This window comes from Erpetoichthys calabaricus, chromosome 4 (assembly GCF_900747795.2).
Source record: "Erpetoichthys calabaricus chromosome 4, fErpCal1.3, whole genome shotgun sequence".
NCBI lineage: Eukaryota > Metazoa > Chordata > Cladistia > Polypteriformes > Polypteridae > Erpetoichthys > Erpetoichthys calabaricus.
In genome coordinates, this window is record NC_041397.2 from 229957291 (window position 1) to 229984069 (window position 26779).

At 36.8% G+C, this 26779-nt stretch overlaps 1 protein-coding gene across 1 annotated transcript in view; it reads right to left on the reverse strand.

Moving 5' to 3' along the window:
* Nucleotides 1–26466, reverse strand: part of ctsc (cathepsin C) — a 54056-nt gene extending 27590 nt beyond the window's left edge. The window contains exons 1-4 of the mRNA XM_028800412.2: nt 26132–26466; nt 14891–15036; nt 7465–7625; nt 2703–2858 (exon numbers count right to left, since the gene is read on the reverse strand). Of these exons, the coding sequence (XP_028656245.2) occupies nt 2703–2858; nt 7465–7625; nt 14891–15036; nt 26132–26291 (623 nt within the window). The 5' untranslated portion in view covers nt 26292–26466. The remainder of the gene's footprint in view (nt 1–2702; nt 2859–7464; nt 7626–14890; nt 15037–26131) is intronic.
* Between the last annotated feature and the right edge of the window lie 313 nt (nt 26467–26779).

Genomic DNA, 26779 nt, shown 5'->3' on the forward strand with positions numbered 1-26779 from the left:
TATTGCTCTCTGCAACAAGAAAGCTTCTTTGTATCTTAATAGCCCAAAAACTGTCAGTTTGCAGATTCACAGCAGCCCTTGGCTTGTGGTGCCATAAAGCATATTCCTAGACTCTAACAGCCTTGTCCATGCAAATCCATATTTCAAATGAGGCCGAAGTTATTTGTAGTATGCCATGTGCAATTTTTTTGGTCTGCTTTCTAACTGTTAAAGCAGCAAGTTCATGGTTTCATTGGAAGTCCCATAAGGGAAAGTACTTCAAACCCCCAAGCTTTTTCAAGACACATTTGCAAATATTCACATGGGTATGTATTTTTAATATGAAACACTTAAATGAAAGCTATAGTTGTGGATTGATTTTTTTTTTCTAATGCAGACCCAACAGGAATTATTATAAAAATAAATAGATTTAACTTCTGTTTATGACATGAACTGCAAATGCTATGTAAAAAGAACATAAAGCCCAAAGTATATTCAGTATTTGTTCAACATATACTGTAAGTCAACTGAAAACAGAAAACATATACACACACATGCCTGGTGTAAAGCTGTCTGTAAAATAGTTATTCCAAAAATAAACCTAATATGCAATACATTTTCACTATCATAGATTTTAAAAATATTTCGATTTCCACTCACATCCTTAACATAAATAGGTACTGTAATGGTTATTAGCTCTAAAAGGAGCAGAGATAGTTCCTGCTCTGTAACTGTGTATTACACTATAATTGGAAAATGAATAAAGAAAACACTGCAGAGTAAGTTGCCAAGTATTTGACATTTTATTGCATACTACTATAAGTGTAACAGGGCCATTCTTCTGTAATACTAATATACTGAACTAAAGGTAATGTTACTTTTATATTTATGAGCTTAGCTGATGCTTCTGGCATTGGAATTAGCCATTCAGTCACTATGTTGACAATATGTATGTATATGTATATACCATTTTTATGCATTCTGTACTGTTGGTAGAGTTTTGCTTAAGTCAACTTTTCAAGACACCGAATACAGTAATGCATTACTATCCAAGTGGAGCCCTTTTATTTTCCCATCTCCAGTATCATAGTACATTGAATATTTTTATTATAAATTTTTAACAAAAACCAGTAAAGGACTTTACCTTTATATTATACAGGTAGTCCCCAGGTTACAGACATCCGACCTATGACTTACGAACGAGGACACAGCTGCGCCGCATGCGCCTCAATAACTGCCGCTCCATCATCTTCGGCCTGGGGATTGCTGCAAGCAGTGGCTGGAGGGGGTCGATTTCGCTGCTCGCACAGTGTAGTATCCCTCGGGCGGCTCCTGGCAGCAAGTGGTGACCCGTGGTCCATAGTCACCGGGGCCACAGCTATCACTCGTGTACAGGATGATGGTTCACTGCCCACCCACTACGCCGCCACAGCTACTGCTCCTGACTGGACGCAGGCTGGATGGAGCGGAGGGGGGCATTTCACTGCCTGCCCAGCACACACGGCTGGTAATGCTCTAAGCGGTGACCCGGTTGTGGCTGAACAGGTGGCGGGGGTAGCATTGTAGTGTGCCTCAGATGACTGCCTGTTGAATTGGGGTTGGGCGATTCACTACCCGCCTTTGGCTGTACTGTGTTAGTTCTCGGTGGGCAGATACTGCAGGCAGCATACTGTAGTGGAGGTGACTGTGAGGTGGGCTAGTGATGAACCGCCCCTCGCCACCCCCATTCATTCTCAACAGCAAGCCTGCTTGTACTGTTACGCACATAGCAGGAAGTTGTCTATTGTCAGTACATCAGACGTGTTGATGACTGGTGCCTTCCTGCTGTGATAACATGTACAGTGCTGTGCAGAAGAGCTCATCTTAACGTTTTGTCTTCACCCTTCAAGAATGTCTCTGAAACACAAATCTGATGCAAGTGCTGGTGATACAGTAAAGAAGAGAAAAAACCATCACCATTGAAAATAGAGTAGAAATAATAAAAAGGTCAGAGAGAGGTGAAACTCCATCATTCACTGGCAGAGCACTTGGTTACAGTCGGTCAACAATAGCATTTATTAAAATAATGTACCTGTTCCGACTTACATACAAATTCAACTTAAGTACAAACCTACAGTCCCTATCTCGTAAGTAACTCGGGGACTGCCTGCATCTCTCTGGGATTATTTTTCTTCTATGTTTCCCAATGCTTAGTAGTCTGACCTTTAGCACACACAAATGTGCTTAAGTGTATCAATAAACACCTTAAATTCAATTTGTGTTTAATCACGTATATTTTGTATTTGCCTATCTGTGAGGCATTCTGGACAGCTATGTCATCAATTGTGCGTTACAAAAATGAATTTAACTGAACTGGAGTCACAGGTCTATAAATAGTAAAAAAAAAGTACCATATTATCTATTTTCTAATGTGTTTTGCATAAACAAACAATTAAGCTTGTAGATAGACAATATTTTACTGAAATAATTTATAAGTCTTTACTTGATATAATTATAGTATTTATTCCAAAATGATTAATTGTCCTGGATTTTAAATATATCCCTTTTTATTTTATAACTTTAAGATTGCCTACTATGCCAAAGAATTTCATGGATTAAAAAAAATAAAATAAAAAAGCAAAATGTAAGTATTTCTGTGAATTCATGAATAAAGATCTATATAAGAAACTGACAAAAGCCTGAAAAAAAAGAACAAAATTTGCTTTAAAATCTTTGAATAGTACCTGGAAATATAGGATCCATGTCCTCCAGCTCGTCTGATCAGCTCCTCCAAAGAGAAAGATTCAAGCTCCTTGTAAACTGTAGCAGTCCATGATTTCTGCACTGAGTTTATTGCACTGACAAATTGTGGGTTTGTTTTCAATGGCTGTTGAAGAAGCCTGTTAAGGTTATATTAAAAAAAAAAAAAAAAAAAAAACTGTACAAATTCTCCGCACTATTTTCTTTTGAATTTAGTATCAATTTTTATTACTACTGTTATTATTTCAAATCTTATTTCTAAATCAATATTTAAATATTACATCCACTGGTAAGGTTATATTTCAGAGAATTTTGATTAATTAACACTAGAATTACCAGAGCCAATGAGAAAATTCGTAAATCCGACCCACCTTAAATCCGTTCGCACCTCTCTGTCAGCGTCTTTTGTCCTGTAAATGTGCCGATTAAGACAAGCAGCCTGCTATTCCATCCCCCCACCATCGCAGGACGTTCACAATGTTCTCCCAGCTCATGCCTTGATTGATTATCTGGGAGTGAAGTGCTGGAGTTTTAGAGTGGAAATAATAGATCATTATTTGGAACACATTCATTTCATGTGTGTTCCGTTTCTACAGTAATCAGTATAAACACATTGCTAAAACAGAAACTTTTTCATATTTTAGTAATAAATGTTACAAAATGTAGGCATAAACTATATAATATGTGAAGCCTGAAGTCCAAAGATCAAATAAACACCTTCACAAAAAGATCAAGGGCAATACAACAGCTTCCATGGCGTAGCGGTAAGATTTGCTGACTTGTAATCAAGAGTCCCCGGTTCGATCCCAATTGCCTCCTATATTTGCCGTTTTCAGTAGTGAGCTGCTCTTATTGTTAATATTATACAGTACACACATACATTTGGTTTGTGTCTGTAACAACCGCTGTACATTTATAGGACTTGTAAAAGTTACTTTTTTTTTTTTTTCCACTTTTATTCTCGCAGTCATGACCACGATACATACTTCCGCCCCCACCCACTCAGGTATCTGATGCTGTTACATTTTATCTGAAACTGGGAATAACTGTAGATGTGAGTGATGTTTTGATGCAATGGAACTGAACATTCTCTGATCTGGATGGATAAAAGACATAGGTATATATATGATATTTGGAATAACTATAAATGTACACCGTCTGTTACAGACACAAACCAAATGTATGTGTGTACTGTATAATATTAACAATAAAAGCAGCTCACTACTGAAAACGGCAAATATAGGAGGCAGTTGGGATCGAACCGGGGACTCTTGATTACAAGTCAGCAAATCTTACCGCAAATCTTACCGCTACGCCACGGTGTGTATTTGATCTTTGGACTTCAGGCTTCACACATTATATAGTTTATGCCTACATTTTGTAACATTTATTACTAAAATATGAAAAAGTTTTTGTTTTAACAATGTGTTTATACAGATTACTGTAGAAACGGAACACACATGAAATGCATGTGTTCCAAATAAAAATCTATTATTTCCACTCTAAAACTCCAGCACTTCACTCCCAGATAATCAATCAAGGCATGAGCTGGGAGAACACTGAACGTTCTGGATGGAATAGCAGGCTGCTTGCTGCTTGTCTTAATCGGCACATTTACAGAACAAAAGTTGCTGATGGATAGGTGTGAACGGATTTAAGGTGGGCCGGATTTACGAGTTTTCTTGTAGGCTCTGGTAATTCTAGTGTTAAGTATAACAGGAATATAAAAAAATACCTTACTTTGTTTTGTACTTTTATAACGATACAGGACCAAACTATCAATAATAAGGAGAACTGCATTAGTGTTGAAAAATAGGTTAATCTTGCCAATACATAATTTCATATTTAGTAAATTAGTAACTGTAAGGAAAATTTTCTCTTTTACAAATATTAACTCTCACACAGGTAATACAAACATTTTATAAATGATAGGTGACCTAATTATTTGTTGTAGGAAAACAGCATGATCAAAAACAACAGTTTTAAGCTTTATATACAGAACTAGCAAAATACCCGCGCTTCACAGCAGAGAAGTAGTGTGTTAAAGAGGTTATGAAAAAAAAAGGAAACATTTTAAAAATAACGTAACATGATTGTCAATGTAATTGTGTTGTCATTGTTATGAGTGTTGCTGTGTTTTATATATATAAAATACACACGCACACATATAAACATATATATACATATACACATCCACATATCAACATATATATATACACATATATACACAGACACACGCTTTATGGGTGATGATTGTTTTACTGTTTTTATGTTTATTTTATTTAATTGTAGAATCAACTCCTATCTGCGCACAGCAGGGCAGCCGTGGGCAGATGCGTATGGTGTATTCACTCCATGTTATCGTGCATTGCGCTGTCAGTGGTATTTTGATAAAAGAATTTGAACAACATATATGAAGCGTATAAATTATTAAACAGTAAAACATTAACATTTAAGAAGTAAAGTTACATGAAGTACTACTGCAGTGCCTTCGGGTATACCTCATTTTTTGTTTGCCCATTACATGCTTAAATGTATACATTTTTTGGTGCACCTACCCGAGAACATGCGACATATAACCGAGCGTGGGAGAAGCATGGATTTTAAACACGCGTTGAGTTCATCTGCTGGTCTCCCTCGTGGAATAACTGGTAATGTTTGACTAAAATCTACAGCGAGTAAAACGACATTACCTCCTATTTTTTTTTTTACGATCTCTGAGATCTTGCTTTTTTCGGTTCAAGGCTTCATAAGCTCTTTTATGTTGTATGGTGTACTTATCCCAAACCATCATCTTTGAATGTTGCAAGACTTTCGCCTTGTATGTAGATCGGGGTAATTACATTCATTACATTCCTAGTCTGAATCACAATCTGATTGTATGGGTGGTTACCTGGCACTGTAGGGTTGCCTCCCGTCCTTTAAAATACGGAATCGTGCCGCGTTTGAGAATGAAATTGCGCGTCCCGTTTTGAATCAATAGTGGACGGGATTTATCCCGTATTTTTTTTATCATTTTTTTTTTTAAAGCAGCGTCTCATGCAAATCATCCCACACGCATTTTATGAAGATGCCTCCTTTCCTACTTTTGATTGGGTAATACTTGATGTCATCGTTAGTTTGATTGGTGTTTTTAACTGTCCAGTGAGGAGGGCGTGTCTTTTAAGTAGAGTCTGCAAAGTGTTGGCACTGAGATGTGGCGTCAGCGCCATAGTTGAAGCCCCTAACGTTGCGGTCAGCAAGTCGGCTAACATCCGCCATGTGCCGTCTTTCAGTTGCGAGAAGCAGATCATAGAATGGTTGAAACTGTTGCCCCTAACGTTGCGCCACGGCGTGTGGTTCGTTTATACCTCGTGTCTTCTCATTAAACTTTTATCTCGCGAATATGTTATTGCAATCCGCAGCGGGAGCGTTTCTATAAACTTAATTGAAACTTACGTTTTACACTGTGCTTTGTTTCCCTTATGAACATGCTTGTAAGCTTAACTCGCTCCGTTCTCAATTGTTTAATTAATTTTTTGCTCTTCGCTGTTTGCGGCTGTTCCTCCATTTCCCCCTACTTCGTTCTTTTATCTCGCGAATATGTTATTGCAATCCTTAACGGGAGCGTTTCAATAAACTGATTGAAAATAGTTTTGCATTTACCTTTTTAGTAAAAGGCGAGCTTTTAAGCCTGAGAAATCACCCCGTAAATGCACACGTTTAATTGGACATGTGTTAATATGTATGGTTACACAGAATTAAAAGACAGTGAACAACGTCAGTTACCTTTCTTCCCGCGTTTGATAAAAGGTGAGCTTTTAAGCCTGAGAAATCACCCCGTAAATGCACACGTTTAATTGCACATGTGTTAATATGTATGCTTACACAGTATTAAAAGACAGTCAAAAATTAACGTCATTTACCTTCGTTCCCGCGTGTGACTCGTGCTGTAAATGTCTTCCTTGTTTTTAGTTCACGTGATTACGTAGGAGGCGTGATGACGCGATACGTGACTCCGCCTCCTCCATTACAGTGTATGGACAAAAAATATGTTCCAGTTATGACCATTACGCTTTGAATTTCGAAATGAAACCTGCCTAACTTTTGTAAGTAAGCTGTAAGGAATGAGCCTGCCAAATTTCAGCCTTCTACCTACACGGGAAGTTGGAGAATTAGTGATGAGTGAGTCAGTGAGTCAGTCAGTCAGTCAGTGAGGGCTTTGCCTTTTATTATTATAGATTACTTATTAGCCAACAAAAATCCATTCCAATCTATCCATATTAAAGGCATAGCACATTAACACAATACAATTTTATCAATCAGCTTAACTGACATGTGCTCAAGGCTATCTAACATGGAAGGGACAAAGTTTGCAAGGGATGCTGGTCCACTGCATACTACGCCAATCAACACTCCAACATATAAAAGATAATTTAGTGTCATCATTCAACCTAACCTGCATTCAGATCAATTGTGAAAGAAAACAGGTGGCATAAAACTCAAGTAAACAAAAGGCGAACAATTAAATGTCTCACACATAGTGACCAGGACAGATGCTTAGAAAATAACTGGAATAACATGCCACTAAAGAAAACAATATCATAAATTACAACAATCTATGCAAGTCCACTCAAAAGTAATAAAGCTGAAAAAAATATATTTGCTGAATACTACACTACAGCAGGATTTTTCTCAACAATATATAATCAAATATATTAGTTACAGGGTATAATGATATTGTGAACTTTTTCTTCATGCACTTACAAATGTTTGTGGTTCAGAACAGTATTTAAAGAAATACTGTGTGGCAAAGAATTCAACTTCTTTCCAAGAAAACATGCCCAATTATGCCCCAGGACATCATGAGCCCATCCTGGAAGAGTTTGATCACAATAGCTGATAACTTCAGAGCCTTTCTGTTCATACTGATGAAGAAAAACAGTGAGAGAAAGCAACAAGAGGAGATTACACACAATGTGCAAGGCAAAATGTATAAAATATTTATTTTTATACTCACAATCATGAACATCACTACTATAAAACTATGAAGAGACAAAAGAAGGAGTAAAGCCCCTAGCTTAAGGTCTGATCTGCTTGCATGATCTCTTCCCAGAGAAGAGAGACTGGATTTGGAAATCCCACTCTGGTTCTTTATCAAAAGGATCCTTTTAAGATATGCCAGTGGTCAGGTGACCCAGGAGATGGCGGAGACAAATTCCACAGAGCGAAGAGAAACAGAAACAGGTGCACAGAGACAAAAATAGAAAAAAGAAGCCATTTGCTTCTGCAACAGATATCCTTTTTTAAGTATTTGTTTGTTTACAACATACTAAAACAAAAACATTTCCTTTTCTTCTGTACAGACTTGTTCACAAAATGTATACATACTTTTTCTTAAAAATGCTTACAGAGGCAAAAAAACTGGCACAAGGTACATAGTGAGGAGAGAATTATGCATACACCTACACTTAAACAAACTAAAAAAAATTACACACATAAATCAACCTAACATGGACATGTTTTGAATGTGGAAGAAACCAGGAGAATACAGACAAAATTTTTGGTCAATATGCTCTATACAAACAATGGATGAACAGAGAATCAAACACAGGCTCGTAAAGCACTGAGGCAGTGATATTAACAAATGTGCCAATATGATGCCTGTGATAAGAAGATTTAATTGAAAGTTTTTCTTGCAAAAATATAACAGAATTTATAAAATTGGCTAATAGAAAATGTTACATATTGTTTAAATTTGTTCTGGCTTATTACACATTTTTAAAGGAATATACAATACATATCTTGGGTGTGGATCTGGACAGAAATCTGGGGTGAGCTGTAAATCCTTAAGCTATATACAAAAATGGAAAGACATCAGCTTTATTTCTAGGGGTGGCACAGGTCTTTTGGTTGAAAATTCTACATATGTTCAGGTTTAACATTTCTGTTCATGTTCTATCATTCTGTACTTGCAAGTGTACCCCTTTATTAAGTGGTATATTGGGGCAGAGGCATCACAATAAGATGCCAACAGACTGAACAAGATCAATAAAATGGCTGACTCTCTAAAGGCAGCAGTAGAAAGAAGAATGTTGTTTAAGCAGCTGGCTATCATAAACTAATTTTTACACCCTCTGTACTAGATCATTTCTACTGCAGTGTTCCATGGAAAGCCATCAGGTGGTCTTTATAAACTGCTCGCATCTAACTTTACAATATACTTCAGCAGAAGTGTGTCAAAAACACTACTGGGGCTTCTTTATACCAACAACAATATTTCTGCATAGTGCCTCACTGTCACTCTGACAGCCAAGTTGGAATTTTTTTTTTTAATTTTCTTGCTTTATAGTCATTCTGGTATGTGTTTAGAGCAAAATGTGTATATTTATTTAAAAAGCTTCTATAAAAAGCCAAAATTTCCATCTGGGGACAAAAAAAGTTCTATCTACCTATCTACATTTATATGTTAATTGTAGATAAACTATAGACACGTAAATATATTTTTAATCATTAGTGCTTAGTGTTTAAAGACATAGAATAGAATATAGAGTTTATTATGTATGAGTGACTGCCGTTTATATGCATAGGCTGTTGTAGAATTTTAATTTTTACCTGGGAATCAATGAAGTATCAATAAAGTATTTAGTTTTAGAATTGTTTAGTTTGAGGCAATAAATACATGTACTACACCTGGCCCCTACATTTCTGGTGTAGGAGCCGATGTCTCCTTAGAATCCTGCAATGCATCTTGCCTTACATCATCATGCCCATGACTTTGATCTGAATACTTTTCAGTAGGAACCTCACTGACAAGAATAATAAAAAAAAAACTGAATGGAAAAAAAATAAGTTCAATCACTCTTTTCTATCTTTTAAAAGTGGGTCAATTCCTGGCTAAATTATGTTTTGTTGGAAGTTTACATATTCTCACCATGTTTTCATGGATTCCCTGAGGGCACACAGACATCCTCACACAGCCCAAAGGTGTTATGTGAATGAATGTACACATCTGTGTAAGTGTTACATAAGAAGTTTGACAGACAAAAGTAGACTATTCACTCCATCAAGCTTGTTGGGCCATCCAAAATCTGAATTGACTCAGTATCTCGTCCATGTACATTGTGATGGATACTCAACCCTGTTCAGAGCTGGCGAATACCTATAAGCTTTCAGTATTCATATAATTTACACTACAGGGTGGGCCATTTATATGGATACACCTTAATAAAATGGGAATGGTTGGTGATATTAACTTCCTGTTTGTGGCACATTAGTATATGTGAGGGGGAAAACTTTTCAAGATGGGTGGTGACCATGGTGGCCATTTTGAAGTCGGCCATTTTGGATCCAACTTTTGTTTTTTCAATAGGAAGAGGGTCATGTGACACATCAACCTTATTGGGAATTTCACAAGAAAAACAATGATGTGCTTGGTTTTAACGTAACTTTATTCTTTCATGAGTTATTTACAAGTTTCTGACCACTTATAAAATGTGTTCAATGTGTCAGGTCCGAGCATTCCTAGATGAACAGTTTCCTGGAAAGTGGATTGGTCGTCGTGGGCCAGTTGAATGGCCCCCAAGGTCTCCCGATCTGACCCCCTTAGACTTTTATCTTTGGGGTCATCTGAAGGCAATTGTCTATGCTGTGAAGATACGAGATGTGCAGCACCTGAAACTACAGATACTGGAAGCCTGTGCTAGCATTTCTCCTGCGGTGTTGCTATCAGTGTGTGAAGAGTGGGAGAAGAGGGTTACATTGACAATCCAACACAATGGGCAGCACATTGAACACATTTTATAAGTGGTCAGAAACTTGTAAATAACTCATGAAAGAATAAAGTTACGTTAAAACCAAGCACACCATTGTTTTTCTTGTGAAATTCCCAATAAGTTTGATGTGTCACATGACCCTCTTCCTATTGAAAAAACAAAAGTTGGATCCAAAATGGCCGAATTCAAAATGGCCACCATGGTCACCACCCATCTTGAAAAGTTTCCCCCCTCACATATACTAATGTGCCACAAACAGGAAGTTAATATCACCAACCATTCCCATTTTATTAAGGTGTATCCATATAAATGGCCCACCCTGTATATTGGTAATACAGAAGCAGATACATTAGCTAGAACTTTATTTGTCCCTGGTAATTCAATCTAATTAAACTAACAATGTGCAACCTGATGTTTACTAGGGATGTAAAATAAAAAATGCTGTTCATTCAATTTAGTTCAGCTGCATTCTATTGCATCAGTAGAAAAAAACCTTAATTTGTTCATTATTACATCAGGTAGAGCAACACATTTACTCCAATTTCAATCACCTACCAGATGTTGCTTTGTTCAGGGAACATACAAGTGTCCCAGTCATAAAAAGTCTGTGGCCAATTAGGGTGTAAGAAGGCTTGAGGGGAATTTCTGCTTTGCACCAAACTTAATTGATACAGAGTTTAGTTTTTGCTGTCATTTCAGGTATTATTTTTTATTTACGTTAAAGTATGTTATCCATCTACCAATAGTCTGTACCCAGTTTATTCCAATACAAAATAATGGAGCCTTTCCTGCAATGGACTGGCATCTCATACAGGGCTGGTTCCTACCTTGTACCTGTCAGTGCTAGGACACACACATACAAGGCCAATTTTGAGTAGCCCATTAACCTACAGTACTGTCCCCGTTATTATGACATGGACAGAAAGCTTTCTGCAAACAGAAAACATGCAACTCCCACAAAAAGAGTGACTGGGCTCAGGATTTATAGCAGCTGAGGAAGCATTATTAACCACTGCATGACTTCACTACCATAGTTACATCATGTAGTTCGTTTTGTTCACCTTCTATAGTGATTCGCCACTTCTAGGAATGGGCAAACAGCTCGCTCTAGAGCATGTCCGCCACAGGAAAGCAAATCTGGAAATAACTTGCTGTTGTATGAAAACAAGTCAGGCAGTGAGAATAGTTTTTTTCCTGCATTGTTGCATAATTACAAAAACATATCATTCGTTTATTGACATCAGTGTATTCACAATCATGGTACACCTTTTACTTTACATGTTATTATAATATCCACTTTTGTTATCAGTGGAATTAGGAAAATATAAATATTAATTGGTAAAGAAACCTCACAGAGAAAAAGTGGAATCGTGTAAAAAAAAAAAAAAAAAAATAATAATTAGTTGTTGACTTTAAAATTGATCTTCTTGAGCATTCAAACAAAAAATCTAATTTAAGCAAAACAGCAAAATGTGAACAACTTTGAAACATTTGTTAGGCACCATTACAATTGTTTCATTCTGCTAAAGTATCTCTGGTTCTTTTTAAAACCCAAAAACAAACATGACACTTGACTCACGTGGAACTGGAACATACCAGAGTTTAAACACAATGCTCTTACTTGAATATGAGTAGGTGTCCATTATTTATGCAAGGAGTTTAACTACCTTGGTATTATATCTTCTGCTTAAATGCCTCACCCATTCACCACCATCTCAAGAGTGCCTTGGTTATTCCTTACCACCTTGTGGAAATTCTCTTTACTAACTGCAGAACACAGTCAGGAAAACTCATCCTGGCCAGAACTACAGTTTGGTAGCTATGGGATAGATAGATAGATGGATGGACGATGCCAAAACTACATTAGCAATCTGCCCATCTTCTGAAATGACCTTTGATTATATGTGGGCAACTTTATTATTGTCTTTTCTGTGTTTGTGAAGTTTCAGAACCTTGGAAGATATTTTCAGTGAGCTATGCTCTCATATGTTCTGCTTCATGTGTACAAAAATATGTTTGACCCTAGACCAGGGGTAGGCAACGTCGGTCCTGGTGAGCCGCAGTGGCTACAGGTTTTCATTCCAACCCAATTGCTTAATTAGAAACCAATCATTGCCAATCTCAGACCTTATTTAATTTTATGGCTTGTTAGTCTGTGCAATGTAAGGCTCTTATATCGTAGATTTTTTTCCTTTCCAAGGATATCATCCAAATGATATGAAGCCTAAAACAGATCATTTTCAGTCTGTCACATTTTTCTATTAAATGTTTTATTAAATCAAACAGTGCATGATGAACACACACAGATGTAATTGGAAAAAAAGCTAGCTGGAGAACTGCTGGCTGCTTTGTCTTTTACATCTTATTGCTAATAAGGAGCAATTAAAACAGTGAATGCAGCAGTTTAAGATTGAAATAAGCAATTAAGGTTGGAGAACCTTAACAAGCGAGACCACTAAAATGAAGCATCAAAATGTCACTTAAGCAATATGTGCTTCATCAGCAATAATTGAGTTCTCGTTAAGGAACTGGGTTGGAACAAAAACCTGCACATACTGCGGCTCACCAGGACCGACGTTGCCTACCCCTGCCCTAGACCATGTTTTTAACGATTTTGGTAAAGATATGCATCTGTGTGTTTGAGTCTGTTGTAAATATTTTGTTAACACTGAAGCTCAAAAAAGAATGGAACGATTTTTATTAAGTTTTGTGAACATTAGTCTTAATGAGTGAAATGGTTTTGGGATAAATGCAACTATTCATCTTTGCGCTGCTAAAGTCAAAAAGTTTTAAAAGGCAACACAAACAGCCAATCTATAGCTGGGAAATTCTCAAAAATATTGCAAGAATTTGTAAATTTCGGTTCAGTCTTTCAAATGTCAAAAATTTCAAATAAAGGAGTTATAGTAACTAAACTCTTATTTAAAAGAAACATTAATATTTTATACCTTTATTAAATTACATGAATATTTATTTATACATACTCCTTTTTGTTTAAAAAAGTTTCCTACTTTAAGTTTTAAACCCAGCGCCTTTAATTTATGAGCTGGGGGTGCCAGCTGTGTCACAAAGGGTTCAGATTTCTGCTTCTTCTACTATAATTTTTAATATCATAAATAAATGAAACAATGAGTACAGGGAAGAGTACAAAATTCACACTGTCAATTAATCTAATGTTCAAATTTAGAAATAAATATTAAACTAGTATGTACAGTGATACCTTGAGATACGAGTGCCCCAATGTATGAGTTTTTTGAGATAGGAGCCGTCACTAGGTCGATTTTTTGTCTTGAGTTATGAGCCAAAATTCGAAATACGAGCCATCAAAGAGCTTGTCCCTGCACATTCCGAGGAACTGATGACAGAGGAGTTGACGGAACTACATACGCAGCAACATACGGAGGTTCTGGGGTGGTTTTTTGGGGGCTGGCACGAATTAATCTCATTTCAATTAATTTCAATGGGAAAAATTAATTTGAGATACGAGCATTCTGACTTACGAGCTTGGTCACGGAACAAATTAAACTCGTATCTCAAGGTATCACTGTATTTCATACATCAGTTACATGAAAAACATTTTTCATAGCTTTGCCTATAAAGTAGACTAACATTTGAAAAAAACATTTTCAGTGATAGTGTATTTTGTATGTATAGTGATAATTTCACACCACACATTAAACTCATTTTTGTAAATGTCAACAAAGTCATATGCTGGTCTTTTTTATATATGTATTTTTGTATTAACTTGACATCTGTATTATAAAAGCTTTACATTTTTGACTTACTAATAAAAAAATGGATTCAAATTTAAAAGGCATTTCCTTTGTGATTCTTGGATACAATTCATACAAGTCCATAAAAAATAACAGCATTTAAGTAAATAAAGCAGATCCTGTATTATAACTACAGATTTCTGGGATCAATTCATAGCCCAGTCATTGTGGATTTAACATGTGCTCCTTGAGATAGTGCGAGTTTTACATCACCAAGATGTATATTTTAATGGCCCTCTCCACTACTCCCAGTGAACCTACATTGGATAAGTAATATATTTAAGATTTTTGTTTATAGATTAAATAATACAGTATATGTTTATAAATGATATGAACCAATATTAACTTAGGAAAAAGCCATAAAAAGAAACTACTTTACTACACAAAGCTTGTAAGATTTCTAAGACTACAAATGTAATTCCCATTAAAAAGGGAATAAAAATGGCATCATATCACTAACTTAAACACATACTTACAACAGTAAGTGGAAATGGTTTGTTTAGGCTGAAACTGCTCTCTACCACTTTGAACAATTGCTTATACAGTAACTAATTTCTTATTTTCTAAAAGTTAAAAAGTACAGTGAAATAGTATGTACAAAGGAATATCATGCCACTACAAATTATAGTTTAGAAAATGAAGTACCTTGAAAAATCCAAACCACTTATAACCTGATAAAACCACCTCAAACCCTTGGTTGTAAATTAATGTGAAGAAGCCTAAATTTCCCAAATCATCTGATGCCACATCAGGTTTTTCCAGATGAACTGTTATAGTTTTTACAGATGGACCTATAAAAATGAAGGAAGATGTTGTTATTATTAAGGTAAAGAAGATAACAAAATGCAGCTACATGGTACTGAACTATTAAGCTTTTTTTTGGGAGCACAATGGCTCCCCTCTCTACAGTAGAGGCACAACAGCTGAAGAAAGCCTTACAACCATGTAATAACAAATAGCTGGTTAAAGTATAAATGACTACAAAGAGGGTGGTTAAGAAAACAGATGAATATTAAGATTTTATTCATGTTTACTGTGCTACACTGTTGCTCTGCCAGAGTGTGCGTTGACATGATAGCATCGTGTAATTCCTGCAGATTTGTCAGCTATATATCCATGATGCAAATATTCTTTTCCACCACATCCAAATGGTGGTCTATTGGATTGAGATCTGGTGACTGTAGAGGCCATTTGCGTACAGTGAACACATTCTCATGTTCAAGAAACCAGTTTGAGATGATTTGAGTTTTGTGACATGGTATGTTATCTGCTGGAAGTAGCCATAAGAAGATGGGTACACTGCAGCTATAAATCAATGGACATGGTCAGCAACGATGCTCAGGTAGACTGTGGCATTTAAACAATGCTTAATTGGTACTAATGGGCCCAAAGAGTGTCAAGAAAATATCCCTAACACCATTACACCACCACCAGCCTGAACCATTCATACAAGGCAGGATGGATCCATGCATTCATGTTGTTGACGCCAAATTCAGAACTTACCATCTGAATGTTGAAGCAGTAATTGAGACTCAATAGACCAAGCAACATTTTTCCAATCTTTTATTGTCCAGTTTTGGTCAGCCCATGCAAACTGTAGCCTTAGTTGCCTGCTCTTCTGGAATGGCACCCGGTGTATTCTTCTGCTGCTATGGCCCATCTGCTTCATGTTCAACATGTTGTGTGTTCACAGATGTTCTTCCGCATACCTCGGTTGTAACAAGTGTTTGGCCATTCTTCTCTGACTTCTGGAATCAACAAGGCATTTTCCCCAGACAACTGCTGCTCAATGGATATTTTCCTTTTCTTGGACTATTCTTTGTAAACCTTAAGAGATGCTTGCGCATGAAAATCCCAGTAGATCACCAGGTTCTGAAATACTCGGACCAGAACGTCTGGCACCAACAACCATGCCACGCTCAAAGTCACTTAAATCACCTTTCTTCCCAATTTTCATGCTTGGTTTGAATTTCAGCAGGCCATCTTGACAATGTCTACATACCTAATTGCACGGAGTTGCTGCCAAGTGATTGGCTGATCAGATATTTGTGTTAACAAACAGTTAAACAGGTGTTCCTAATAAAGTGGCTGGTGAGTGAATGTATATGTGTGTGTATATATCTTACACTGTCATGTCCAGGAAAAAATAACTAAAAAAAACATTAAAAGTACAATTGGCTCACTAACTGTAAAACCATTTAAAACAAAATCTTGCAGCCACATTGTTCCTGTAGGCCTGAACTTGACAACCACCACTCAATGCATATTTAAGATGTGAAAACACTATTATTTGCTACAAATTGTTACAATGGAAACTGGCTAAAATCTAAGAATGATGTTCTTTAGTTTATAATACTATGATAAATTACTATTTTTAGGACATGGGCGCTGTAAATTCTGGTTGTTTTCATGTTGTACTTTTGAAATGCCAAAATCATGCAACATGTCTTCTTCCACAATTATTCATCGCTTTCAAAATGCACCAGATAGCATTTAGATCAAAAACACTACTTACAGTACATATAAAAATGATGTTTTGTGTAAGAGCTCATTAAAATCCTTTTAAAAAGTAAATACTTTGACAACTATTTAAATACAGTTATAAAATTTCTTAGTTACGAAACACATTACTGGTAAACTAATGACTAATGGAAACAGAAAGTATATCAAATTTCTAATCAAAAGCAGATCACGAGGTGATATTAGACTAAAATATTGAACCAGAAGAAAATAGTCATCACCTCCCATGAGACCAATTAGCTTATCTCTATAATGAAAAAACATCTATGCACTGCACTAATATTCTTGTAGTTATTGTACCAAAGTGGCATTTTGCAACTACTGTAGCTCATAATCCATCGCAGGCATCTGTGATTATGAATTTCAGTAAAACAAAAACTAAACATTCAAATATTGAATCAACCATCGGAACCACTGACACTAAGAAGATAAGTGTCACAGAATAAGTTTATGACATTTTTTTTGTTTGAGAGTGGATCCTTGATTAGGTCTTCTTATTTTTTTTTCCCTTTTTTTCTTGTTTTAATGTTAGTTAAATCTTTTGCCAGTGGTTAGCACTGCTGCTTTGCAGCTGCTGAATTGCAGGAAAGGCAGTGGCTGTGTATAGTTTGCACTGTCTTCTGGTTGTTACTTTGCACCACTTGTATTCATCTGATCTTGCTCCCTGTGACTTCTTTTTGTTTATGAAATCAACATTGAAACTAAAGGGTACCATGGAAGAAATGCCATAAAACTGCAAGAGGAGTACAAGAAATATGAACAGGAAAAGGAGAGCACTATGACAAGTGTATTACATCTCAGAGATTTCGATGGTGACTAAAATGGAATTTCTGAAAGTTTTATAATTGTAAAAAAAAAAAAAAAAAAAAAAAACCAAGATTTTTTGCCAATCCATATGCCTTATGTAATTTGTTGCCATTGTAAACCATGGCTTCCAAAACACTGCCCAAGTAAGAATGTCCACAAAAAATACTGAATTAATCTTTTGAGCCTAATCATTAGTGCAGCTGTTAATGATTTCATGGTCTGCTTGTGATTCCGCTTATTAGTTTGTAAAATTTTCATTACTGGAGAATGCCCAGTCAGAATTGGTAAATGGTGATAATACAGGACTGAAGCTGATCTGTAACAAACATTAACTGAGCGCTAATAATATGATTGGCTTAACTCTAAAAGTGTGAATAACCTTTCACCAACAGGAGGTGGTGAATAGAACCTCAATGTTATGTAATTCCGAGATGATAAAAATAGAATGGCAAAAGAGGGCCATTGGATAGATATGGCTAGAGACTTTGTGACCTTGCTACAGTAGATGGCAGCACAGAACCTCTGCTTGTTGGGGAAGACAGGGATATTCTGGCCATTTTTGGATTAGTTACTATTAGCCAGAGCTTAAAAAACTCTTCTAGTCAGACACTAATTAAAATGAAAAAGAGGGTAGGGAGAAGGATGACAATGATCCAACTGGGAGCAGAGAAAGTTGGGCAAAACTGTGTAAGATATGTTGTAAACTTGGATTAAGGAAAATATTCACTGTTTTGATGGCAATGTGTATAAGGCACCCTAACACATGGACGTGCAATGAAGTTCTAGTATCATCTATACCAGGGCTATTCAATTAGGACCAGACATTCAAACCAAGAAATTTAGCTAGGCCAGACATTTTCAGTGGCTGGTAAGCAGCAGGTAATGGAAATGTTTAAATATACATATCATATATATATATATATATATTATATATATATAAAATACAGTGCATCCGGAAAGTATTCACAGCGCATCACTTTTTCCACATTTTGTTATGTTACAGCCTTATTCCAAAATGGATTAAATTAATTTTTTTCCTCAGAATTCTACACACAACACCCCATAATGACAACGTGAAAAAAGTCTGAGGTTTTTGCAAATTTATTAAAAATAAAAAAACTGAGAAATCACATGCACAGAAGTATTCACAGCCTTTGCTCAATACTTTGTCGATGCACCTTTGGCAGCAATTACAGCCTCAAGTCTTTTTGAATATGATGCCACAAGCTTGGCACACCTATCCCTGGCCAGTTTCGCCCATTCCTCTTTGCAGCACCTCTCAAGCTCCATCAGGTTGGATGGGAAGAGTCGGTGCACAGCCATTTTAAGATCTCTCCAGAGATGTTCAATCGGATTCAAGTCTGGGCTCTGGCTGGGCCACTCAAGGACATTCACACAGTTGTCCTGAAGCCACTCCTTTGATATCTTGGCTGTGTGCTTAGGGTCGTTGTCCTGCTGAAAGATGAACCGTTGCCCCAGTCTGAGGTCAGAAGCGCTCTGGAGCAGGTTTTCATCCAGGATGTCTCTGTACATTGCTGCAGTCATCTTCCCCTTTATCCTGACTAATCTCCCAGTTCCTGCCGCTGAAAAATATCTCCTGCCACCACCATGCTTCACTGTAGAGATGGTGCCAGGTTTTCTCCAAACGTGACGCCTGGCATTCACACCAAAGAGTTCAATCTTTGTCTCATCAGACCAGAGAATTTTCTTTCTCATGGTCTGAGAGTCCTTCAGGTGCCTTTTGGCAAACTCCAGGTGGGCTGCCATGTGCCTTTTACTAAGGAGTGGCTTCAGTCTGGCCACTCTACCATACAGGCCTGATTGGTGGATTGCTGCAGAGATGGTTGTCCTTCTGGAAGGTTCACCTCTCTCCACAGAGGACCTCTGGAGCTCTGACAGAGAGTGACCATCGGGTTCTTGGTCACCTCCCTGACTAAGGCCCTTCTCCCCCAATCGCTCAGTTTAGATGGCCGGCCAGCTCTAGGAAGAGTCCTGGTGGTTTCGAACTTCTTCCACTTACGGATAATGGAGGCCACTGTGCTCATTGGGACCTTCAAAGCAGCAGAAATTTTTCTGTAACCTTCCCCAGATTTGTGCCTCGAGACAATCCTGTCTCGGAGGTCTACAGACAATTCCTTTGACTTCATGCTTGGTTTGTGCTCTGACATGAACTGTCAACTGTGGGACTTTATATAGACAGGTGTGTGCCTTTCCAAATCATGTCCAGTCAACTGAATTTACCACAGGAGGACTCCAATTAAGCTGCAGAAACATCTCAAGGATGATCAGGGGAAACAGGATGCACCTGAGCTCAATTTCGAGCTTCACGGCAAAGGCTGTGAATACTTATGTACATGTGCTTTCTCAATTTTTATATTTTTTAATAAATTTGCAAAAACCTCAAGTAAACTTTTTTCACATTTTCATTATGGGGTTTTGTGTGTAGAATTCTGAGGAAAAAAATGAATTTAATCCATTTTGGAATAAGGCTGTAACATAACAAAAGGTGGAAAAAGTGATGCGCTGTGAATACTTTCCGGATGCACTGTATATTATATATATACACATACAGTATATAGTCACATGCGATTGGGAGGCAACTAAAGGGCCTGAATAATAGTAGTACCATGGCAGACCAGGGGGTGGCGAGCTGCACTGACTTTCTCTCTCAATCCTCTGCAGACCATCCATGACAAATCTGACTAGGTTCTGGCACCACTGATAACATTACTTCTTGATGACATCACTTCTTGTATTGGTGCTATGGATGAAGTCACTTCTTGTCCTGGCCTGTAAAGCCGCCATACTTTCAAACTCAAATCAGTTCTGCTTTGGACTCTGACTTCTGAACATCTCACTACTAATTTACTTTTTTGCAGCCAGGGCATATTATACAGGTGGCTGCCACAAACCTTTTTGATGTATTTTGGTCGTTTTTGTGACAATATCTATATATTTATAAACATGCATATGTACACTCCTTATATATCAGCATACAGATCAGATAAAGAAGTTTTTTTGCACATAGAGACACAATTTTATAGAATGAGAATTCAAGAGAGTGGGAGGCGAAAAACTGAACAAATATTTTCCAACAGTCATCTAGCAAGCATTTGGGATAGAAAAAAAGTCAGCTTCAGAATATATAAGATGACTCAAGGCTTACACAGTATACATTAAGCACAATAGACAGGTATTCTGGGATTTTACAATTTAAAGCTTTGTAAAGGTTTAAAAAAACAAGACAAGAAGTCAGTGTGGCTGAGCCAAATGGTACAGTATGTAACATGTTTAGAGACAAAACAGAATAAAGCCAATGTCACATTACGTGGCTTCTAGATAAATGCACAACTGAAAATTTCTAAAAAAAAAAAAAAAAAAAAAAAAGAAATTTTATATATATCTTTTAAAGTGACATGGCCTTAAGCCGCACTTGATTCTTTGTGTATCAAGAATACTAAAAGTGAAATTAATTAATCCAAATTACATGTAATAAAGTGTTTAATACTGTATTACTCCCTTCGAGATAGAGGCTGAATTGGATTTTGAAGTCTCTTTTAGTTATTAATTAATTTTGGTATTAGAACATGCAGAAAAAAAAAACAACAGAAGATAATCATTGTTTAATTTGTTCTTAAAGAAAGAGAAAATACAGTGCAGAACTATTTTAACTCCAATATAAAAAAGAAGCAGCAGAAGAATTAAATGAATTTTATTATTATATTTGTTAAGAAAGTGCTGTACAGGTACTAAATGACATGGCTTTGTAAATAAGACCTACATACGCACAATGGGTTACATTCAAAGCCTATCTGTGTTATTTGAAATTTGGTGCAGGCATAAGATTGACTTCCCCTGACCATGACTTCAGGAGAAATAGTTGAAGTGAAAAGATCTGATGTGAGTGTCTAGTCAGCTGGTATATATTGGTGTGGTTAAAAGATAGATAGATATAGATAGAGATAGATAGATAGATAGATAGATAGATAGATAGATAGATAGATAGATAGATAGATAGATAGATAGATAGATAGATAGATAGATAGATAGATAGATAGATAGATAGATAGATAGATAGATAGATAGATAGATAGATAGATAGATAGATAGATAGATAGATAGATAGATAGATAGATAGATAGATTAGCCCCAAGGGGAAATTCACAAACACAACATTTATACAGGAATTGTAAAACTGTATATGTTAATTTCATTTTAAAATAAAAAAGTTTTAAAACAAATATTCTCAGACTAAATATGTTTCAGTCTTGGTTAAGTACATGTACTTACTATTTGTGCCTTAATCATTCTTACAGGTACAATGTCTGGAACTGTGTGTTCCTAATAAGAGTTACTGAAAGCAAATTAATCTAAAAAGGGTCCAGAGAAAAAAAAAATATCAACAATTTGGCCCTCATGAATGTTCTAAATAAATCTAAGAGAACATTGCCCAGAACAGGAATATCCAGCTCTGAATGCAAGCCTGAAAGTGGTGACTGCTGGCAGGCCCATGAAGTCTGGTGAGATTCAGCCTGAAAAAATTACATCAGGCTATGATGTGGGCACAATGCCAGAATGGCAATGGGTGAGTGCCAGGCATAATACCAGTAGGGTGACAGGCAAGAGTGGGATATACCAGGCACACAAGACCTTAGCAATAGAGATGGGCCTTTGAAGCGTGGAACATAATTTAATAGATGGGGAAGGAGCCAAAACTCAGCCAGTAGGTTGAAAAATTGTCTAGATATGGTCAGTTCCATCTCTATGTATAGCATTGGTTTGAAGCCAAAACTCTTCAGCAAGGGTGGTCTCTATTATATTCTGGTGGAGATCCTAGACAGAATTGAGGATATTCAAAATCCCCTGGCTAGGGGCCATACACTTGCAGCTTAAGCAGGACATCCAAAGGAAAACTGCCATTTATTTGCATGTATCCTTGTATAATATTCACAGTATGCATCCTTTTAAGAGCAACACGTTTTAACACTCAAAAGGGTACCATGTACTGACTAGTCAACACTCACATGGGAATGATGGAAACACCTGGAGGATTTTGACTGGCAGTAGCAATACAGTGGACCAAATCGGTTTACAACCAGAGTTTTGGAACGAATTATGGTCGTGAACCGAGGTTCCACTGTATGCCAGACCTATATCAAAGTGATGAATTGTTACTGGATTTCTGAGGTAGTTGTGGACTGTCTAAATATAAATGCCATGTTCAAACACAATGTTGCACATAAGTGTTTCTGATACAAGGTCCATGATGAACTTTATAGTTCTATTGTTTTGTTTGAGACCACATGTTCTAGACACTCAGGCACGGAAAAATGGTGAGCATGCCAAATGATTATCATCTGATAGTGCACTGGTTCAGATGGATAATCTGCTGAGCTGACCTAAAAGACAAAAACAGGTAATGTGGGTGTGCATGCCTCTGTTTAAAATAAGTTTAACTCTATGAATGCCAATCCTACATCTGCTTTGCAGACTTGGAAAAAAAAAAGCTTTTTACAGTGTACCCAATGGTGAATATGTGAAACATAACCTTAGCCTTTTAGTCACTGTAACTACCCATTTTTGTCTTCCCGGTTTATTCAGCAGAGGATTCCTCAATCTGAGACAGCTCACCATTAGATGGCATTAGGGGATTAACCTTTGGGAACTGCTGCTTCTCAATATCAAGAGGATCCAGATGAGGTTGTTTGGATGTGTAGTTAGAATGCCCCTTGGATACAGTCTACTGATAGATAGTGAGGAGTGAAAACCACAGTGTTTGCTGTGCTTCAAGTGTTTGCGAATATTTCCGAATATTATATTGAATATAACTCGGCAAAATGCATCATAGTCAAAGGGGAAGGACAAACTGAACTAGATTTGACTGGATTATAATGGTGCAATTATCTTTAAAGTGTCCCTGAGGGATAGGGAATCATCTACCAAGTATACTGGACTGATCATTGTGGCCAAAAGGGTGACTTAAGCTGTGCAGCAGTAGTGCAGAAAATTCGAAGTGTCGTGTCATAATTGAAGCCGCTGGCTTGTTCTATTTTTTGAAGTTGCACTTAAGGCTCTCCAAACTGTGTTGATGCTTTCTCTTTTTCTTCTACCTAAAGGATACAAATGTCTTGTAAACATAAATAAATCTTTTGTTATTATTTCATAGAGTCTCTTGTGTAGTGGGATGCGTGGGGAATCAGGCTCCTTCAAGGTTTTTTTTATCTCCACAGGTAGAACTCGAAGATCGACTTGCACATTTGAGATAACTCATTATTTATGTTGTATTTGTTTCATAAAAATAAAATTGAGAACCTGCATTATTTACTTATCTGTAATGAAAATTTTCAGCATTATATACCCAGAGGGCAGTCCCATCCAATGTTGGCTGTTACATCTCTGGGGGAAGTTGTGCTGGCCTCGCAAAAATACTGTTGGCCACTGGGGAAAAAGTTTTCATAAACCGGCTGAATTATCAGTAAATAATTCGATGAACAAGAATGCAGCAAATTCGCTGTGAATAATGGTTTGGCAAAATTCACTAATCAACACTAGTAGGTAGATGACCAAGGGACTGGCCCAGGATGTATTCTAAATTGCTCAATCTGATTCAGGATAGCTAAGATTTGGAGTCTACCCTATTACGACTGTGCAGAAGTCAAGAACCAAGCTGGGATAATTTATATTCATTTTGTAACTCTTAATAATGATCAAGATGGGCACTCACTTTCATTTTGCTGTCAATTATCCATGCATACGGCATGCACCTCCTTTATGTCTCATTTGCTGGAAGTCTCTTTAGAAAAAAAGCCAAGTAAGAAAACTTCATTTTTTAGTGTGGCATAGAGGTTAAGGCTTTCAACGTCAAATTCTGAGGTTGTGGGTTCAAATGCCACTAACAGACACTGTGTGACCATGAGCAAGTAACTTCACCTGCCTGGTCTCCAGATGGAAAAACCAAAAGTAATACAACTCAAATATTCTAAGTTGCTTTGAATAAAGGAGTCAACCAAATAATTTACATTTTGCTTGAACCACAATCCATAATGTGAACAAACTGTTATAAAATAGAGATGCTGAAATAAATACCACACTAAGGTGGTTACTGTATGACAAGAGATAATCACTTTAATTTCTTTACTATTTTTCTGTATTATTGGTATGAAGCAGCATTGTTTGTGTGTTGCCAAAACTGTGCAGAGAAATATTCAGTACAAAGACACACTGTGTCTCTCCTATGGTCCCTAGCATTCCTAAATATGTTCATCTGTGGCAGTTATTTATAGTAATGGTTAGCTTTGTTATCTGCTATAGTTTAATTATGAGCGAAGCCCTGAAAATGTTTGTTTTTGGGTTTTTTTTTTTTTTGCAGGAGTGGTAAAAGTGAGACTCACAAAACCAACATGCTGGGTGTAATGTCTGAATACTATCAAATTAAAAATTCACAGGAAAACTAAGCAGTGATTATTGATACAATAATGAAGGCGAGTGTAGAAGGCTACAAAAGACACTTCTTCAGTCTGTGCTACTGATTTAAAGCAGGGTTTTCAAGTTCAGTCCTGCATGGGGCACCCATGTGGCTGCAGAATTACATCCCACAAGCTTGTACTTATGCAAGCTGTTATTTCCCAACTTCTATGTTTATCTTGCTACTCCAGAAATTATCAACTGATTATGCTAAATGATTACTGGATGAAGCAAGCATTTATGTATGGTAGAAGGGAGTGCATTTGTTCTTTTTATCACGCAATTCAATTGCTTTTGCTATTTTTTCTTTGTAAATGTTCAAGGTTATTTAAGCCATTACTTGTTAATAAGAAGTACAAAAGTGGATGCCACTTAAGTAGCTGCTGCCCCATTAACATTCAGCGTCATTTGCACGTGTATCAAATCTACGGATCATTATTTGTCATTAGTTGGATACAATTAAGTGAACAAATGCCAAAAATAAGAGGTAATGAAAAAGAAAATGACAAACAGAATAAAGCATTTAATGCTCAGACAAAAAAAAGTTATTACTTAAATGTAAATCTCACAGTACTGCACTTTACAGAATGCAAAATAAAAAAGGTAAAAAGGAAACAAACTTTTAAAAACAAAGTTAAAAGTGACTCACTGATAGTAAAGTTGGTTGGGCCGAAATCCTGCAGTCAAAGTGTGAGCTTCAGGCCGTAACTTGAAAACCTGTGATTTGGAGTATAAATGCAGGCAAAGTACGACTGCGTGCCAAGTTCGGTGAACTACTTACTTGTATGCCTGACCAACCTGCAATTTTTGTACAAATTCAAAAAAACACCCTGAAAGTGTTAAATTAGGGATGCAGCTAATAACGTAAAACACTATACGAAAGCGAGTTAATATTCATATAATTAAAGACGATTTTAAAATGTAACTTTATGCAGTGTATATATAACCATTTTAATGTTAAAATATGTGCGATATTCATATATTAAACATTAAAGCTCAATGACCTGACAAAAGTTACAGTAACAACGTGCTTTCTACTGCGTAGATTCTCAAGAAATCTTTTAGTTTTAAATACATATTTTTTCGCTCACTTACCCATCTTGGAGCAGTCGACCGTCCGGTCTTGCCCTCCCTTTGCCACCTGGAATACCCAGGTACCCAGCAGCTGTTCGTAAGAGCAGTTAGCGGGTGTATCACAAACCGTCCTGTGTGCCCCCCACGCAAGGGCACAAAGTAAGAATGTTGCCACCTTCATCCTTGTGGGCAGCAAATATAAATGTCAATATCAAAGTCTACACGGTGAAATTACAATCATTAAGACGTGGTTTTTCGTTAAAGTAAACGGAAAGCAGACACTAACAGAAACGTTACTTCACTTCCTCAAGTTTTCAAGTATAGTTCCTTGAAATGACACCTGACTACGTGCAGTCACGTGATCCGCTCACGCGCTCTTTGGGAGTTTCCGTTGCTCGTCTTTAAAAAGTAGGCGTAAAAAATGAAACAGAAAGACAGAGTCCGGTAGCGTTACTGTACATTTATCATCTACTGTAGCAATATATGACTTGAAATTGGTCCTTATCTGTTATCTGTTAAATTATCTGCTGTATTCCTCCCCAAATGTGCTAAAGGGGATTTCCATCTAATTAGATGACATTGATTTGCGAGTGTGATGATGTTATAAGATCGGTTGGTATTTAGCAATACATTTAAGAGAGGCCAGCCGTCAGTGGCAGAAGAAAACAT